The sequence below is a fragment of the Oncorhynchus tshawytscha genome, linkage group LG16 (genome assembly GCF_018296145.1).
Source record: "Oncorhynchus tshawytscha isolate Ot180627B linkage group LG16, Otsh_v2.0, whole genome shotgun sequence".
NCBI lineage: Eukaryota > Metazoa > Chordata > Actinopteri > Salmoniformes > Salmonidae > Oncorhynchus > Oncorhynchus tshawytscha.
Window position 1 is genome coordinate 49,001,488 of NC_056444.1, and position 17,777 is coordinate 49,019,264.

At 43.2% G+C, this 17,777-nt stretch overlaps 1 protein-coding gene and 3 non-coding genes across 6 annotated transcripts; all 4 read right to left on the reverse strand.

Moving 5' to 3' along the window:
- Nucleotides 1–431: 431 nt before the first annotated feature.
- On the reverse strand, nt 432–16,679 carry LOC112215790 (nascent polypeptide-associated complex subunit alpha). Of its 3 annotated transcripts, none has more exons than XM_042299247.1 (9): nt 16,584–16,679; nt 14,823–14,900; nt 6,160–7,788; nt 4,888–4,967; nt 2,183–2,260; nt 1,857–2,003; nt 1,501–1,629; nt 825–947; nt 432–547 (listed from the first exon to the last, which is right to left on the reverse strand). In XM_042299247.1, the coding sequence occupies exons 2-9, from the start codon at nt 14,890–14,892 to the stop codon at nt 533–535; spliced, it is 2,271 nt and encodes a 756-aa protein (XP_042155181.1). In that variant the 5' UTR covers nt 14,893–14,900; nt 16,584–16,679; the 3' UTR covers nt 432–532. The 3 variants fall into 3 exon arrangements, with proteins under 3 accessions (XP_042155181.1, XP_024230960.1, XP_024230963.1); XM_024375192.2 differs by lacking the exon at nt 6,160–7,788 and adding an exon at nt 9,106–9,822; XM_024375195.2 differs by lacking the exon at nt 6,160–7,788.
- On the reverse strand, nt 616–687 carry LOC112216649. Its single transcript, XR_002948376.1, has one exon. It is a non-coding gene; the product is annotated as a small nucleolar RNA SNORD59 (small nucleolar RNA).
- Nucleotides 1,373–1,446, reverse strand: LOC112216647. The gene has a single exon (XR_002948374.1). It is a non-coding gene; the product is annotated as a small nucleolar RNA SNORD59 (small nucleolar RNA).
- On the reverse strand, nt 2,405–2,479 carry LOC112216648. The gene has a single exon (XR_002948375.1). It is a non-coding gene; the product is annotated as a small nucleolar RNA SNORD59 (small nucleolar RNA).
- Nucleotides 16,680–17,777: the final 1,098 nt, after the last annotated feature.

The window sequence follows — 17,777 nt, forward strand, 5'->3', positions numbered from 1 at the left end:
CCAAAATATCAGACACTACTCTTTGTATTCCCATTTACCAACCTTCCCCGAGTGCATGCCACAGCTTCCTTGATCCATCAGTAACTCAAGAGGGGCAGTTTTCACTTGACGTCTTCTGATGAGTCATAGTAACAGTAGATAGATTTCCAGTACCAGCTCATGAAAACTCCACCCTTCCGACTTAAATCTGTGGTGCACTCCTCTGTGTAGAATGTATATTGAACTGCCGAAATAAGATATCCAGTCCTACAATATTATTTAAGACAAGGGACTTCTGAAAGTTCAGTAAAACAGAGCAGAGTTTACACCTATAAAGGACTCAACTGTATTCAATATCCCTGTTCAGACAAATCCCTTGGAGACAAGTGTTCCTTAGAGACGACGTGTCAGATGCATAATTTCACAAAATGAAAGACAAGTGGGAAACCGCATCGATTTACCAAGCCACATCTTTATTTCTACCTTGGGTATAAATTGTACCAACGATAGATTAAAATCAGCAACCTTTCAGAACCCCGTCGACTCCAGCAGCCTACATCGTCAACTCCTGTGAATATAAGAACACAATGTGTTGATGCATGTACAAACTAAGCCCCATCATAGTTAACACTGCTTTGCTCTTAAGACAGAAAGGTTGGCTTCAGTAGTCTCAGAAGAACGAAAGTCACTATCAGTCATCAATGAAGAGAAATTATCTCCTGCTGGTAGATCCCATGGTAACTTGGTCACAATTCAAATCTACAAATATTTGGAGTGAAGGGAACCCTGTGCCAGATATGATTTTGTCTGGCGACAAGGGGAATTGTGTGCTAAAAATGACTTACCATAATTGCGTTGACAATGTCGTTGTTGTTGTTTTTCAGGGCACGTACAGCCTTCGCTCGCGACACGTTCGCTTGTGACATCACAAGTTCAATGTCCTTCACCTCGACCCCGGTCTCGTCAACCTATGCATTGAGACAAAACCTTAGTATATATACATTTGACAGTCAACTCGCACTGCAATTCACTATCATCTCCAGGGGATATTGGGCTTTTGGATTGGGCCCATAAATTACCCCATTAAGCATGGGAGACTACTACAATCAAACTACATGGAAATTATGTTTACCTTTATTTAACTAGGAAAGTCAGTTAAGAACAAATTCTTATTTTCAATGACGGCCTAGGAACAGTGGGTGAACTGCCTTGTTCAGAGGCAGAACGACAGATTTTTACCTTGTCAGCTCAGGGATTCGAACTTGCAACCTTTCGGTTACTTGTCCAACGCTCTAACCACTAGACTCAGAGCTATACAATTGAATGTACAACAAAACATATGGTGCCCGATTTTTGATAATGTACAAACTAAACCCTATCATTAGTTAAGTGCTCTTCTCAGGACAGAGGGTTTGGCTTCAGTAGACTCAGAAGAACGAAAGTCACTGTATCAATCATCACTGAAGAGAAATTAACTCCTGCCTATTACATAGTAACTTTTTCACCCCTCAATGCCCTCACCTCTTCCTCTTCGCTCTCCTCCTGTACGGTGGGCGTCTGTGTGTTTTCCTGGATGTTCGACACAGCTTCTCCCTGTACCTTGAACTTCTCTGCCGCTGCCAACTGGGCCTGCTGTGAGAGATCCTCGATCTGAGACACAAAGGGAGAGAAACGGGCAGATATATCAGTGCGGTATCCTTTAGCAAGAACACCAACACCTTGGTTGAAGGATATTACACTGCATATTTGACTGATAACCAGAATCGCATACTATCGTGAAAGAACAGTCTAAACTAGATGGAACAATGCCAATAGCATTTCAGATTTAAAAGGGGACCAGAAAATACAATTATAACGGTATCCTGGATCTATCTTACCTTAGCCTCACCAAAGACAATGTAAGTGTCTGATGCAGGGCTCTTGTAGACATCTGGTTTGGTGATGACGAATAGGATGTTCTTAGACTTGCGAATGGTAACCCTGGTGACCCCCGTCACCTGCCTGAGGCCAAGCTTTGACATTGCCTGAAGAAAAGCAAATCAAGGGTTATATTTTGACTGGAACCGTACTCCTGAACTATCCATTGTTTATACGGATAGTTAAAGGTGGCATAGTCATTTACATTTTTCAACGTACACTTTTAAGATGGGAATGTCTAATGAAAATATGATGGAGTCCAGACAGTTTTTAAAAAGCTAGTTACCTTTCGTGCCTTCTTTTCACTACGGCTCTGTTTGGCTTTGCTAACGGGTTCCTCATCTATTTCTGCAGCAGCTGCAAGCTGCGGGGGGGGGGGGGAAAGACATTTATCCTCCTTTAATGGCAGTCAAGGTTTCAGAGTGCGAGCAAAAAAACTCTACCCATATGTAAGAATATGGCATGAATGGTGAAAACAAAAGAAATGAAAGTATCCCTAAACCGTTGCTCTTCTCAGGACAGAGGGGTTGGCTTCAGTAGACTCAGAAGAACGAAAGTCACTGTTATCAATCATCACTGAAGAGTCAAGGATCTATTCTTAAACAGATACTCAGGGGTTCTAATCATGTTGAGTGCAGTTCAAGTGTTTACTCAGTCCCTCCAGGATGTCGCTGGGATTTCTTTGTGATATTTGCATGGCAATATGTAATGAGTGTCCACTGTGGCGAAAATGAGCTGACGAGGGAAAAGTATTGTTGACGTCTGGTTTCATTTGTTGGAATGTGCTAAACTTTGATAATTGACGTCGTAAATAAAACATAGGAAATTAAAGAGACTGGGTTATGTTAGAAGTTAATGGTTCTCAGAAGAAAGGCTTTGGAGTGTGTATTAGATGAGGGGTTGAGGTCAGGTGGTGAGGAAACATTCTCTTTAAGAGTAATAAATGTTTGGAATCCTGTTACCCTCTTTATTAGCATCCTGTAGAGCCTTAAAATTAAGGATTGGAGAGAAAGGGGAGTGTTTTAAGTAGGATGCATATAAACTGTGAAGTCAAATCTTTTGCTGTCTGTTTTCAGCTGTACAGAACCTTTGGGGAATGATTAAACTTGGTTAAAGCTTCTCTAGTGTCCTTGAGTTATTTACTCTGAAAAATAAGAATTTAACAGATTGAACCATATGTGGTAAACGTGCAATGATTAGGGATGGCCTATATAGTCGGTAAGCATATCGGAAACAGCCAATATTAGCTAAAAATGGCAACATCGGCCCGATGTCTAGTTCAACGCCGATGTGGAAAACCGATGTCAAAGCTGACGTGCCACACCTATATTACGTAGGTACATGACGTAATGACGCCACGACACATACTGCACTACGCGTGCAACACAGCATTCCTAACCTAGCCCACAACGTCTGCCGGGTGGATCTATTTTTGAAGTTTCAAAGGAAGATAACAGAAAGGCCATATGCAACATTTGTGCCGCTATTATTTCCAGAGGGGAGAAAGTGAAACCTTTCAATACCACAAACCTAATTACTCATTTGAACGTGCATCACCCCCAGACGTTCAGCGGCTACCTAGAATAAAAGCAAGGGGGAAAAAAGAAGCTTCCAACAACTAAACAAGTTCAAGTCGACCAGTCATTTGAAAGAGTAAGAACATTAAAGCGAGACAACTCAAAAGGTGAAATCCATCAAACGCCAAGATAATGAAATTCATTACCCATGACAAACAATCAACCGTTCTCTGTTGTGGATGATGTTGGCTTTCGCCGACTGGTACACACTACCGGAGTTACACAGTATTGTTGAAAAGCATATCCATTAACTACTTGCTATGGGCGTCACTGCTATTAGCTTCACGACTGACATTTGGACCAGCGATGTCAGCCCTATGAACATGCTGAGTCTGACAGCACAGTGGGTGGATGAGGATTTCGTACTGAGGAAAGCCGTATTGCACGCCCAATTTTGTGCTTGTTCTCATCCCGCAGCTGCCATTTCAATGGCATTTGAGAACATGTTTGAAACATAAACACACTCCTAGCTCCATTCAAACAACTGACTGGAGAAATAAGCTCATCAACTGCGTCTGCAGCAGACGTGATACCCTCTGTCATGGCATTGAAACACCTGCTCAACAAAACCGCCAACAGACCGTGGAGTTAAAACTTGTAAAAGTACTCTACTAGAAGCTGTGAACAAGTGATTCGGTGGCATTCTCTCTGAGCCTCTTTACTGTGTCGCCACCATGCTCGATTCTAGGTACAAGGGCCGCTACTTCGATGCAGGCAAGAAACAGGGTTTACGTGAAATGTTAGACAGCTGGACAAGATGGAAACAGACAGTGCGCACCGATGAAGAGAACCCACGATAGAAGAGGCTACGGGCCAACTGAGCAGAAAATTCACTGCTTGACATGCATGATGAAATCCTCTGAGAACGAAACGACTGAACAACGAAACAGCACAGCAAGTGAAATAAATAAGTTTTGATTATCTTTTTTTTTTTTACTGGTTTGGGGACATACATAAATGCCAACAAAATAACTTATTGGTCAGTGTGTGTGTGTGTTTCAACTATTTAACTGTACTAGAACGCTTAAAATGCTGCTAAATTTTTTTTATAAATCCGTATCAGGTTTTTGGCAATGAAAGTACCAGATATTGGTATTGCCCAAACATTTCATATCGGTGCATCCTTAGCAGTGATTGGTTGAAATTGCAAGTCCTCTTTTTGTATTGAAGTTTTATGCAATAATATTGCGACAATTTGACTCTTAATGCAGAAATATTGTGGCAATTGGTCCAATTTGAAAGCCCCCAAAATATGCGTTGGGAAGTTGATTTTGCTAAATAAAATTGTGATTGCAGAATCCTGGAGGGACTGTTTCTGTATATACAATATATAAGCAGTTAATCCAATCTGTGCCCTACCAGACCCTTGTTCAGGCAGTCTTACCTGGGCACTTGATCACTCAGGTGGTCTTACCTGTGCTTGCTGTGTCTGTGCGGAGTCCTGTTCCTCCAGATCTGGTACAGACTCATCGCTGTCCGATTCAGTGCCAGACCCTATAAGCACCCCACAGAGAAACAAGCATTAGTCACATTATACAGGCTGTCACAGGCAGATGCCTGAGCAGCAGATAACCAGTTCTCTTACAGTAGCGCCTGTGTAAGACCGGAGAATTGTAATTGTATGGGTCATTTAACTGAGCAAAGTCGGTTTAAGGCACCGAGACCAATACAAATTGATATGTAAAATGAGCCCAACATTTGTTGGTGGTAAGTGAATTTAACACAGTAATTTGAGGCACTGAAAGAATAATGGTTAAATGTGGATGAGGTAAAAAAAATATTTAAAAAATGTCAGTGTACAAACTAACAGACCTGCTTATAATTAAAGGTTAAAATAATCTTATGGTAAAATGTTGCCCTAGTCATACAGATTTAAGATGGCTCTCCGAACTTATGACATGACCCCCCCAAGGATATTTTATAGAGTTCCATACTATGGCTCAATTAAATCATCAATCATTGTGGGGAAAAACAGCCACCAAACAGTGTCTAAAAATAGTAGGGAATTTGAGAACATTTACATGATTTGAACTTTTAACATGCATCTTGATGGGAGGCAAAACATGCCAACTGGAACCTTCGGTTGGTTTGAAAGTACAGTTCAAGGGGAAATCAGCAGTTGCTACATCAATTTGACTTATAAATGCTTCATGAGCTTAGTTCAACTGTCGTACCCCATCAGAACCCAAATTAAGCTTGTTTTACTCCAATATTTGTAAACAAGAAAATGTAAATAAACACTATTTGGCCTCAAAACATGGTTAAAACTATAATTTTGATATCATGGACTGTCAAATCCTTGCATCCATAGCACAGTCTATTAATTTGAGAGTGATTACATTTCTCCTGCCCCACCCCTCAGCTTTTTACCAAACCAGGGGTGGGGAGGCCACTGTTGATTGTCGCTTAAATTATAATCCAAAATAACAAAAATGGCACTAAAGTGGGAGCACTGATTTCACCAATCAATAGCTCCAATTACATATAATCTTTGAAACAGGCCAGTTGAGGTTACATTTGAAGCAAATCTAATACACCGACTACTACAATCTCTACTTTCTTCAACTCAAACCTGAAGAAAAAGGGAGGAGACACTTGAGCAAGCCAGTGAATGGGCCACAGAACTCAACATTGGCAGGCAAACAGAGGGGACACAGGAGACAGAGAGAGGAGGAAGAAGAAATACCCTCATTCTTGGTCACAGGCTCCGGTTTGGTTGGGATTTTAGCAGGGGTGGGGGCAGGTTTTGAAACTGGAGGTGGTACAATGGCTACTTCAACAGGCTTAGGGGAAGCTACAACAGGATCAATTGGCGCAGGCTTGGGCGGAGCTGGTGCAGCTACATCAGGCTCAACTGGGAAAGGCTTGGGCAGAGCTGGTGCAGCTACAACGGGCTTATTTGGCGCAGGCTTGGGCGGAGCTGGTGCAGCTACAACGGGCTTATTTGGCGCAGGCTTGGGCGGAGCTGGTGCAGCTACAACGGGCTTATTTGGCGCAGGCTTGGGCGGAGCTGGTGCAGCTACAACGGGCTTATTTGGCGCAGGCTTGGGCGGAGCTGGTGCAGCTACAACGGGCTTATTTGGCGCAGGCTTGGGCGGAGCTGGTGCAGCTACAACGGCCTCAACTGGGCAAGGCTTGGGCGGAGCTGGTGCAGCTACAACGGGCTTAATTGGCGCAGGCTTGGGCGGAGCTGGTGCAGCTACAATGGGCTTAATTGGCGCAGGCTTGGGCAGAGCTGGTGCAGCTACAACGGGCTTAATGGGCGCAGGCTCGGGCGGAGCTGGTGCAGTTACAATGGGCTTAATTGGCGCAGGCTTGGGCGGAGCTGGTGCAGCTACAACGGGCTTAATTGGCGCAGGCTCGGGCGGAGCTGGTGCAGTTACAACGGGCTTAATTGGCGCAGGCTCGGGCGGAGCTGGTGCAGTTACAACGGGCTTAATTGGCGCAGGCTTGGGCGGAGCTGGTGCAGCTACAACGGGCTTAATTGGCGCAGGCTTGGGCGGAGCTGGTGCAGCTACAACAGGCTCAACTGGAGCTGGTTTAGGGGGAGCTGGAGAAGCAACTAGGGCAGGCTTAGGAGCCTCTACTACTGTAGGGGGTGAATAGACTGGCATCTTTACTGGCTCCTCTGGTGGAATGAGAGGTGGAAGGTCATCATCCTCCAGAGCAGGCTTAGCTGGTGCAGGGGCTGCCTTGACCTCTTTCACCTCAGCTTTGGGCACAGGCTTAGGCTTGGCCTTGGGCATTTCAGGGGCAGCTTTAAGTGGGCTAGAGGCAACAGCATCAGCAAATGACATAGGGGCTGATGCAGCAGGCTTTGAGGTCACTTTGAAAGCCACAGGGGAAGCCTCAGGCTTGGGACAGATGGGTGAGGCAGGTGCAGGATCTGCAGCAACAGGTGCTGGCATGGCCACTACTGGTGCAGGAGCAGCTTTAAGCTCAATAGGAACAGGTTTGGCCTCTGTGGGGGCAGGAGCCTTGGCTGGGGCTGGCAGGTCAACAGAAGGCTTGAAAGCCTCTCCTTTCTTAGCCTTTCCTTGTTTGCCAGCCTTTACAACCTTTGCAACGGCACGGTTGCCCTGGCTGGGAAATCCAGATGCCCCAGGTGAGGTAGCTAAGGGGGAACGGGGTGTTGAGGTTTGCTTTGGGGAGGTAGGAGAAGAGGAGGAGGCAGATATCGAGGTCTTTTTTCTTCTGCCAGGGACAGCCTTTGGGGTCGAGCCACCCTTGGACTCTTTGCCTTTGGGCTTGGCAGGGCCAGAAGCAGCCTGGGGTTCCTGGGAGGTAGCCACACTTGCAGGGGCAGAGGGTGCGGCTGAATGAAACAAATATGTTTGTTAAAAATTTGGAAGGAAGTCAAAGCCTGAACCATGCGGGTTAAAAGATCAGAACACACAAGACAATGTTACCTCAGAACTCCAGGGTTAGGAAAATGACCACACCAACCTTATTTCCAAAATGGAAGGATTTGTTGCAGGGCAGCAAACTCAGTGCACACTACAATTCAAGTATTCAGGCAAAACCACAACTGACAACCTAAAGTTAAAACACCAACATCTACTTGGTCCAAGCACAGACCCACACACAAAATATTTTCTACAGCGTTAGTCCAATTTCATAACCAGAGAGCAAAAGTGAGGACCCACTCAGTGCAGAGGAAAGCGTGGCACTATTTACACTAAAATACACGTGACAGTGGTATGACAGGTCAAATTCTAAGGAACTGTAGCGGGTATAAACAATGCTATGCATTGTTTGACCTAAGCTCCCTAATGGGTTCACACTTAAAGGCAAATTCAGCCCACTAACATCCATAACCTGAAATGGTTCAAATCGACTGAATGAGATTGTAATAGGTGCAATGCTGTTCATTTTAGAGGTAAAAATATAAATTGTGGTTTACGACCAAGTTTAAAAGTCGGGCTATAGTATAGACAAATAAATGCAATTGTTATTTAATAGAAACATGACCAATTTCATGTTAAATAAATAATTAAAAAAACACAATGGATTAAAATGTGGCTAGTGAGTAGTAAAAAGGTGTACCGCAATGACCAAAAAGCCATAACTGGAACTATTACCACCCCCTAACCACCCCCATTGGCTACAAATACCAGTGTTAAAACAGATACTGCAGTTAGAGCACATTAACACAGTTGCCTAGGTGGCATTCTTCCTGATAAACACCAATAAGCCCAGAGAAAGTTAGAGAGACTGAAATAGTACAGTCAAAGGACAGTCCACATCTGACGACAAAAGAGAAAGAAGTTGCTGGAAGTCAGTTCTTCACATTAAGTGCCTAAATGGACTGGCCTGTTTCAAGGTGAAACGCTGGGTTTAAACAGTGACGCAAGAGAAAATTGAGAGCCAATGGATACTCATGAGATAATAACAAGCCCTAAAAAAGATAATGTAATATTGAAAATCTCTTAATTTCGAAACATAAGCCCTTTTCATCAAGCATAATAACATTTTACTATTTTTTGGGGCAAAACATAACATTTGAAAGGGCAAATATAGGCCCGGCATTGGCGCAGAAGTTTGCAAGTATAAAAAAGAGACGAAATGTCTGAAAAGGGGGAGCTGCTGTAAGAGGGGGAAATCAACTAACTTTGCACACAAAATGACCCACCTGACAGGAGACAGGTGGAGACGGTCGGGCCTGCGCGATTTGACATCACCTTCGTCTGGACGGCCTCAGAGAAGGCCGCAATTGGTTCTTTCTCAACCGAAGTTTCATTTAGCGTGTCAATGGTCATATCAGCAGGCAGTGCTTCAGGTTCTGGGGCCCCAGTGTCCGAGCTGGCCACTTCAGTGCATAGTACGGCATCATCAAGAGCTGGATCCAGACTCACAGTCTCCAACTCTTCAGTGATCATCTCGACTGCAGGCTCGGGGGTGACTTCTGGAGTTACACGTGCCATCCCATCAATAGTGTCTGCGATTGGCTCTTTAGCAGCAGGAGCTGGTTCTTGGACCGGAGTCTCTTCAGCCACTGCCACGGGTTCGGCACCCACTGCCACGGGTTCGGCACCCACTGCATCTTGAGTGGCTGCCACAGTAGCCTCTATAACTTCAGCTGAATCTTGAATGATGTCACCCAAGAAGAGGTCCTGTTGTTCAGCTGTTTCTTTACGTTCTTCAACAATGGTTGCTTCAACTTCAGGTGTTGCTTCTACACCATTAAGTTGTCCACTAGATGCCTCTCCTAAAGCCATTTCTGACACCGGTTGGGATTCGATCTCTGGAAGAACAGTGGCGGATCCTAGAGGCACAGGACTCTCCAAAGCGGCTGCCTTGGTCACGTCAGACACAGCCATCTCAGGGGGAGCAGAGGAACTCAACACCCCTGGAGTTGATAGGAAGGAAAGGAGGAGCGGAAGGAGCGGCAGGGGGTAGTCACAGCAAGTGTGAGGAGCGGTTGAAAAGCTTACAATAACGTTTTTTTGAAGCATATGATCAAAATGATTTAACCCCTCGTTTAATAAAATCTAACTACAGTAACGGTATTCTCCTATACCAGGTACTTTTACCAACATGAGGAAGTTGGGGTACAAATGTTTTGATTATATGACACAAAATATTAAGAGGAAACAATTGAATGAGCACATTTTTAGAATTGGGGTTGTGATCTAGATCTACACTATATATACAAAGGTATGTGGACACCCCTTCAAATGAGTGGATTCGGCTATTTCAGCCACACCCGTTGCTGAGAAGGTGTATAAAAGCGAGCACACAGCCATACAATCTCAATACACAAAATTCTGCCCTGCTAGAGCGGCCTGGTCAACTGTAAGCTCTGTTATTGTGAAGTGGAAACGTCTAGGAGCAACAACGGCTCAGCCACAAAGTGGTACGCCACACAAGCTCACCTGTCCTCAGTTGCAACACTCACTACCGAGTTACAAACTGTCTGTATGAAAGCAACATCAGCATAAGAACGGTTTAGCGGGAGCTTCATGAAATGGATTTTCCTTGGCCGAGCAGCAGCACACAAGCCTAAGACCACCATGCAAAATACCAAGTGTCGACTGGAGTGGTGTTAAGCTTGCCGCCAATGTACTCTGGAGCAGTGGCTGTGTGTTCTCTGGAGTGATGAATCACGCTTCATCTGGCAGTCCGACGAACGAATCTGGGTTTGGCGGATGCCAGGTGAATGCTACCTGCCCCAATGCATAGTGCCAACGGTAAAGTTTGGTGGAGGAGGAATAATGGTCTGGGTGTTTTTTTTATGGTTTGGGCTAGGCCAGTGAAGGGAAATCTTAATGCTACAGCATACAATGACATTCTAGACGATTCTGTGTTTCCAACTTTGTCGCAACAGTTTGGGAAAGGCCATTTCCTGTTTCAACATGACAACGCCCCCGTGCAAAAAGCGAGGTCCATACAGAAATAGTCGGTCAAGATCGGTGTGGAAGGACTTGACTGGCCTGCACAGAGCACTGACCTCAACTCCATTGAACACCTTTGGGATGAATTGGAATGCCAACTGCGAGCAAGGCCTAATCGCCCAACATCAGTGCTCGACCTCACTAATGCTTTTGTGCCTGAATGGAAGCAAGTCCACGCAGCAATATTCCAACATCTAGTGGAAATCCTTCCCAGAAGTGCAGGGACCAACTCCATATTAATGCCCATGATTTTGGGACGAGATGTTCGACAATCAGGTGTCCACATACTTTTGGTCATGTAGTGTATCAATTCAGTTGAACCAAGGTGTTTGTGAGGTTGTTCAAGGATGCAGACATCAGCCTTCCATTTGCTACAAGTGAACCAAGAATGGGTGAATGTTGTGTGTACCCACAAAACCAAACTTGAGCCCATGTCCCATGCAGTGCCTAAATGCACAAGATTGTGACTGGAAAAACCTTGAGACCGAAAGTGGGTAGAAACCGTCTGAAGAGCGAGCAGCATTCAATACATCTACAAAACGTAATGACACAATATTTCAGAGTGAAAAGAATCTTACCACAGAGAACCATGCACACTGAACCACTAGTGAAAACGGTTGAATTAGAACATTTAGATTTAACAGGTTGCTATTCTGTTTGATGTGATGAGGCAATTTGATAACCTTACCTGAATTACAGTCAAATAACTAGAACTGAAAAGCAAAATGTAAACATTTTCTCATCCACTTCATGCAATTTAACCCAAATCCCCAAGTGGATTTTCAACACTTTTCTGGAACAACGCAGTCTTCCTTGCTGAACAAAAACAATTTACCGCTTTTCCAACAGTCTAACTTTAATTCCGAAAGTCATCTCCTGTGGTCATAGCTAACAAGCTAACAGTTCCCATTTATCAGCCAACACCTATGGTGTTTCCACTAGCAACACTAAGTAATTACCTGCAAAACTATATGGACTCGCTCCATAAACCCTGTACTGTAGTTTCCCATCAACTTCATTAACAGGCACCTGTGGTACTGAACATCCAGAATCTTCTCCAATCATTATTAGTAGTCTTCACTTGTTCAGCACCTTCTTCGGCTGCCATCATGACCAGTGGTCTTCAAAAGCAAATCTGTGGCCTTCACCAGCTCCAACTCATTGTCTCTTCAGGAAACATGGCGATTCATCTGCTTATAACAGTCATGGTTTTCAACACTTCACTCTTCCGGTTCAGGGCTTGGTAGTGAGGAAATCCATAAGTGTCAACAATTATCTCCACTTGCATATTGACGCATCTTTGTTATACTAATCAGAATTTTGTTTGCTGCAGCATGTAAATGAAATGAGAAAATGCTTTAAGAAAACCATCAATACTAATTGCATTTAAAACCAATGTTTCTTACATGACTTGAAAATAATGCGCCATTAGATACTTCACAGAAGCAGCTTACTTTTGCCATTAAACATTTAGTCAAATCAATGCCATAAAAAGGCCCGCAATTGTGAGCATAACATTACCAACCATATCACTAACATGGTCAAAGAGAATGTAGGTGTGAATATAAAAAATAAAAGCTGGTCCAAAAACTAAATATATATTTCCAGAGGCATAAGGAATTCCTAATGCTCTAAGATAAGTCAGTGACACTTTTTAATGCTGAGGTTGCTAATAAAATAGTATCACATATACTGAACAAAAATATAAAATGAAACATGTAAAGTGCTGGTCTCACATTTCATGAGCTGAAATAAAAGATCCCTGAAATGTTCCATGTGCACAAAAAGCTTATTCCTCTCAAATTGTGTGCAAAATTGTGTTTACATCCCTGGTAGTGAGCATTTCTCCTTCACCAAGATAATCCATCAACCTGACAGGTGTGGAACATCAAGAAGCAGATTAAACAGCATGATCATTACATATGTGCACCTTGTGCTGGGGACAAAAAGCCACTAAAAATGTGCAGTTGAGACAACACAACGCCAGAGATTTCTCAAGTTCAGGGAGCGTGCATTTGGAATGCTGACTGCAGGAATGTCCTCCAGAGCTATTGCCAGAGAATTTAATGTTCATCTCTCTACCACCTCCAACGTAATTTTAGAGAATTTGGCAGTACATCCAACAGGTCTCACAACCGCAGGCCTTGTGTAACCACACCAGCCCAGGACCTCCACATCTGGCTTCTTCACCTGCGGAATTATCTGAAACCAGCCACCCGGACAGCTGATGAAACTGAGGACTATTTCTGTCTGTAATAAAGCCCTTTTGTTGGGAAAAACTCTTGATTGGCTGGGCCCTGGCTCACCAGTGGGTGGGCTTATGCCCTCCCAGGCCCACCCAGGGCTGCACCCATGCCAAGTAATGTGAAATCCATGGATTAGGGCCTATTGAATTGATTTCAATTGACTGAACTGTAACTCAGTAAAATGGTTGAAATTGTTGCATGTTGCGTTTATATTTTTGTTCAGTTATAATTAATGCGTGCAGGGTGTTTCTTTAAAAAATGTCCATGCACATGCCACTACATCAATACCCGTGCATTAGAAAGTGTTTTACAACACAGTTGTCGGTACAGTAACATTCAACACATGCGGTTGTGAGTGGGTTTCAGTAAATAAGAGGTCCTGGATAACCCATTTGACCTGCAGTGAAATTCAAGACGACCACAATTTTTTAAGCCATCTCAAATCCCTACAATTTTTCCCACACCCTTTTTTCAACATTGATGCAAAGTGAGTCGATGACTGGCCAAACATAATCCTTGAGGGCTACTCACTTCAAAGTAAAAAAAGAAAAGAAAAGAGAGCGCCCCCCCCCCCAGGATTATAATCTACAGGCCATGGTTTATACAGGGAGGTCCAAAAGTATTTGGACAGTGACACATTTTGTTGTTTTGGCCCAGTACTTGAAATTATACCAAGAATACAAGGTTAAAGTGCAGGCTATCAACTTTAATGAGGGTATTTTCCTCCATATTGGTTGAACTGTTTAGAAATTACAGCACTTTGTACATAGTCCCCGCAATTTTAGGGAACCAAAAGTATTCACTAATACATGTATTATAGTCAAAAGTTTAGTATTTGGTCCCATATTCCTAGCGCGCAATGACTACATCAAGCTTGTGACACTGCATTTGCAGTTTGGTTGTATTTCAGATTACTTTGTGCCCAATAGAAATGGTAAATAATGTAGTGTCATTTGAGTCACTTTTACTGTAAATGTTTCCTAAACACTTCTATATTAATGTGGATGCTACCATTATTACAGATAATCATGACTGAATTGTGAATAATGTTGAGAGAGAAAGTTAGAGGCATAAATATCACCCCCCAAAAGGCTAACCTCCCCTGTTATTGGTAAGAGGTAAGCATGTTTTGGGGTTATGATCTTTGTACCTCTATCTCACTCGTCAGGATTAATTCAGGATGATCTGTAACCATGGTACCATCCAGACGAATGTAGACCTTTTTTTGGGGGGGGGGCAGCAACAACTTAGCAGCAGAGTCGCACCGCTGCTAAATGAATACAGGGACAACACTTATTGCGTGCTAGGAATATGGGACCAAATCTTCAACTTTTGACTACTTCAATATAAGTGAATTTGTCCAAATTCTTTTGGTTCCCTAAAATGGGGGGGGAATGTGTGTAAAGCTGTACTTGACCTAGAGAAAACTGTTCCAAGTGAGCGTCCCCTACAGTGTGTCATTCTACAGCAGTGTCACCTGCTTGCATTATCTAAGTGTCAACTGATGGGTGCTACACTTCCTGAAGGAGTTCAATTAATATAGAGCTCTCAAATAACAGCCACCACACCACTGGGGGAATATGACTTCAGTCACTACATCCAACAAGCACTGTTGAATTAGCTACAGCAGTGTTTGAGTTCCAGGACCCCATTAGCCTTGCAGTTTAGTATCTTAGCATGCAAGTGTGATGTAATAATGCTATACAAACCAGTCTCAACTTGTGGCTGCTGCATCTCCTGCTCAGTGACCGGGACCGTCTCTGTGGCTTCACCAGGCATGCTTGTGTCTGAAATGAGAAATCAAGGAATGACTCAACGGGAATAACTGACATGGCATGAATAAAACACAGACTAACTTACTAGATACTTTTACACGTCTCCCATTGACTAGGTAAATCCATAGAGAGCAGATGACAAAAAAAATTTAGTAGTAGGAATTGGATTCAATGAGTACATTAACCAGCACAGTAGTAATTCGATATTAAACTGATTATGGCAGTAGGCAGATTATGCAATCATGTAAACACCTTACTCTGTTCATCGTAAAATTGGCATTAGGTCAAAATCAAAGTAAGCATACACCGATTAATGCACCGGGTTTTCTGTGCAATCTTTCTAATTATATGCACATGTACACACCTTAATTGGCATTCCCAGTGCTGTATTTGTTAACACCAGCTGAGCTAGCCTCCCTCTTCAGTGCTGAGTGAAGTGCGTTCAGAACAATCGAATAAATGCATAGAAGTAGTTCAAACTTTATGTCCGATCAAATATGCTTCCAAAAAAAATCATGCTTGCTGTGGTAGAACGTTTATTTTGATTGGGGATTCTCTGCATTTATCAGAGTGCCATCAGGTAGCCCGATTTCAGACGTGTCTATGTAAAACATTAAGGGAATCGTTCTTCTTGCAAAGCATGTAAACGTTTTAATCGAACTATTATATTAATCTATCCACAATAATCGCATTAGTGTGTGCATGTAATCGTACTCAATGTCTCAGTGAAATCACCTGCACACTTCTGAGTCCTCTCTCCTCACTTCCTTTAAACACCATTGAAGGAAGTCAGATGGTAGGGACCTCTGCCTCTCATCCAATTGGTTTTGAGAAAGAGGACGCGAAAAGTATGAAATTGAGGTTCTCCCACTGTGTTCAAATCCAAATCATTCCCAGCTAAATACTAAGTCAAATATAATTTTATTGCGGATGTAGCGAAATTCTAGGACAGCAGATTATACTCAATGTGACCGACTCATACTGTCAAACATTGGTTAGGTACTTACTGACAGTGAGGGTAAATGGATAAATTAGTGGTTAGCCAACAAGCCATTTTAATTTCGAACTCAAGTGTTAACTGTGTTTCACGTGTTGCTAATGTAATGATACATTCCCTAGTTAGCGAGCTAACTAGCCACTTTAAATGGATTAACGTTAGCTAGATAGTTAATACTGGCAAGCTGCAAATCAGGAGACAAATGGACACTGGACGAAAACGCTGTTTAATAGAACGTCACAGCAACCAACTTGTATAGTCAAAGAAACCCGTAAAAGATTAGGTAGATGGTTAGCTAACGGTACTCTCACTTTCGAACAAGCTTCGCTTGAATCTTGCTAGCTGGATGTGCGCTGTCAAAGATATGTTCATAGGTTGGCTCACTGACAACTTCCACTGAACACTACACAAGTTGCCCCATCCGTAAAACTTATAATTCGTCCTGTGTTCTCAACTGTCGTGTCACATGAAACCAAGCCAATACCCGTTAGCAAATGTGGGCAAAGTCGTGTTACCCCATTTTGTACCAGAGATCGATAACATAAACAGTGAATATTTCTGTGTACAGATAATGATACGGATAAATATCCACATAAGGGGTATGCCACACTTCTCATGTACTTTCAGAGCCCTGTTTTAAATAATTTAAACTGCGATAAATGGTTAGATGAAGTTAGATTCGCGGCAGACACACTCACCGAGTTAGGATTCTATATCCAAGATGGTTGTGAGAGAGAATTTCTGACCTCGGTCTCCCGATATCACATTTTGCACTAACTTCTTCCGGGTCGTTAAAAAAAAAAAAAAAAAAAAACATCTCTGGTGTATCCTTGCATTAGTTTCTTGTTAGATAGTTATTTATGCATTTTCAAACCAATAATTGGAAAAGTGAAGACCCTATGATGGGACATTTTTACATTGATACCCTGGCATGTACTGTTATGTGACTTGATTGTACCTGCTCTATCCTTGACTCTCATGACACACAACATAGATTGATACAAACTGTAGTATAAAGTCATTTTAATTAGAAAACAATAGGCTATATATGGGGTGGCAGGGTAGCCTAGTGGTTAAAGCGTTGTACTAGTAACCGAAAGGTTGCAAGTTCAAATCCCTGAGCTGACAAGGTACAAATCTGTCGTTCTGCCCCTAACAACCTAACACTTCCGGCGCCGACAGAGATGGCCGCCTCGCTTCGCGTTCCTAGGAAACTATGCAGTTTTTTGTTTTTTTACGTGTTATTTCTTACACTAGTACCCCAGGTCATCTTAGGTTTCATTACATACAGCCGAGAAGAACTACTGAATATAAGATCAGCGTCAACTCACCATCAGTACGACCAAGAATATGTTTTTCGCGATGCGGATCCTGTGTTCTGCCTTACAACCAGTGTAACGGAGCGGATTCCATGCAGCGACCCAAAAAAACGACTCAGAAAAAGAGGGAAACGAAGCGGTCTTCTGGTAAAACTCCGGAGACGGGCACATCGTGCACCACTCCCTAGCATTCTTGTTGCCAATGTCCAGTCTCTTGACAACAAGGTTGATGAAATCCGAGCAAGGGTAGCATTCCAGAGGGACATCAGAGACTGTAACGTTCTCTGCTTCACGGAAACATGGCTAACTGGAGAGACGCAATCCGAAGCGGTGCAGCCAGCGGGTTTCTCCACGCATCGCGCCGACAGAAACGAACATCTTTCTGGTATGAAGAGGGGCGGGGGCGTATGCCTTATGGCCAACGTGACATGGTGTGATGAAAGAAACATACAGGAACTCAAATCCTTCTGTTCACCTGATTTAGAATTCCTCACAATCAAATGTAGACCGCATTATCTACCAAGAGAATTCTCTTCGATTATAATCACAGCCGTATATATCCCCCCCAAGCAG

Bases quoted from the DNA above. Each gene is read 5' to 3' on its own strand.
- LOC112215790 (XM_042299247.1), bottom strand. From the start codon at position 14,892: ATGCCTGGTGAAGCCACAGAGACGGTCCCGGTCACTGAGCAGGAGATG. The intron at 4,968-6,159 runs GTATTTCTTCTT...GGGTGCTTATAG, and splicing joins GCCTGTGACCAAGAATGAGG to GGTCTGGCACTGAATCGGAC. The intron at 2,261-4,887 runs GTAAGACCACCT...CCCCCCCCGCAG, and splicing joins CACAGACACAGCAAGCACAG to CTTGCAGCTGCTGCAGAAAT.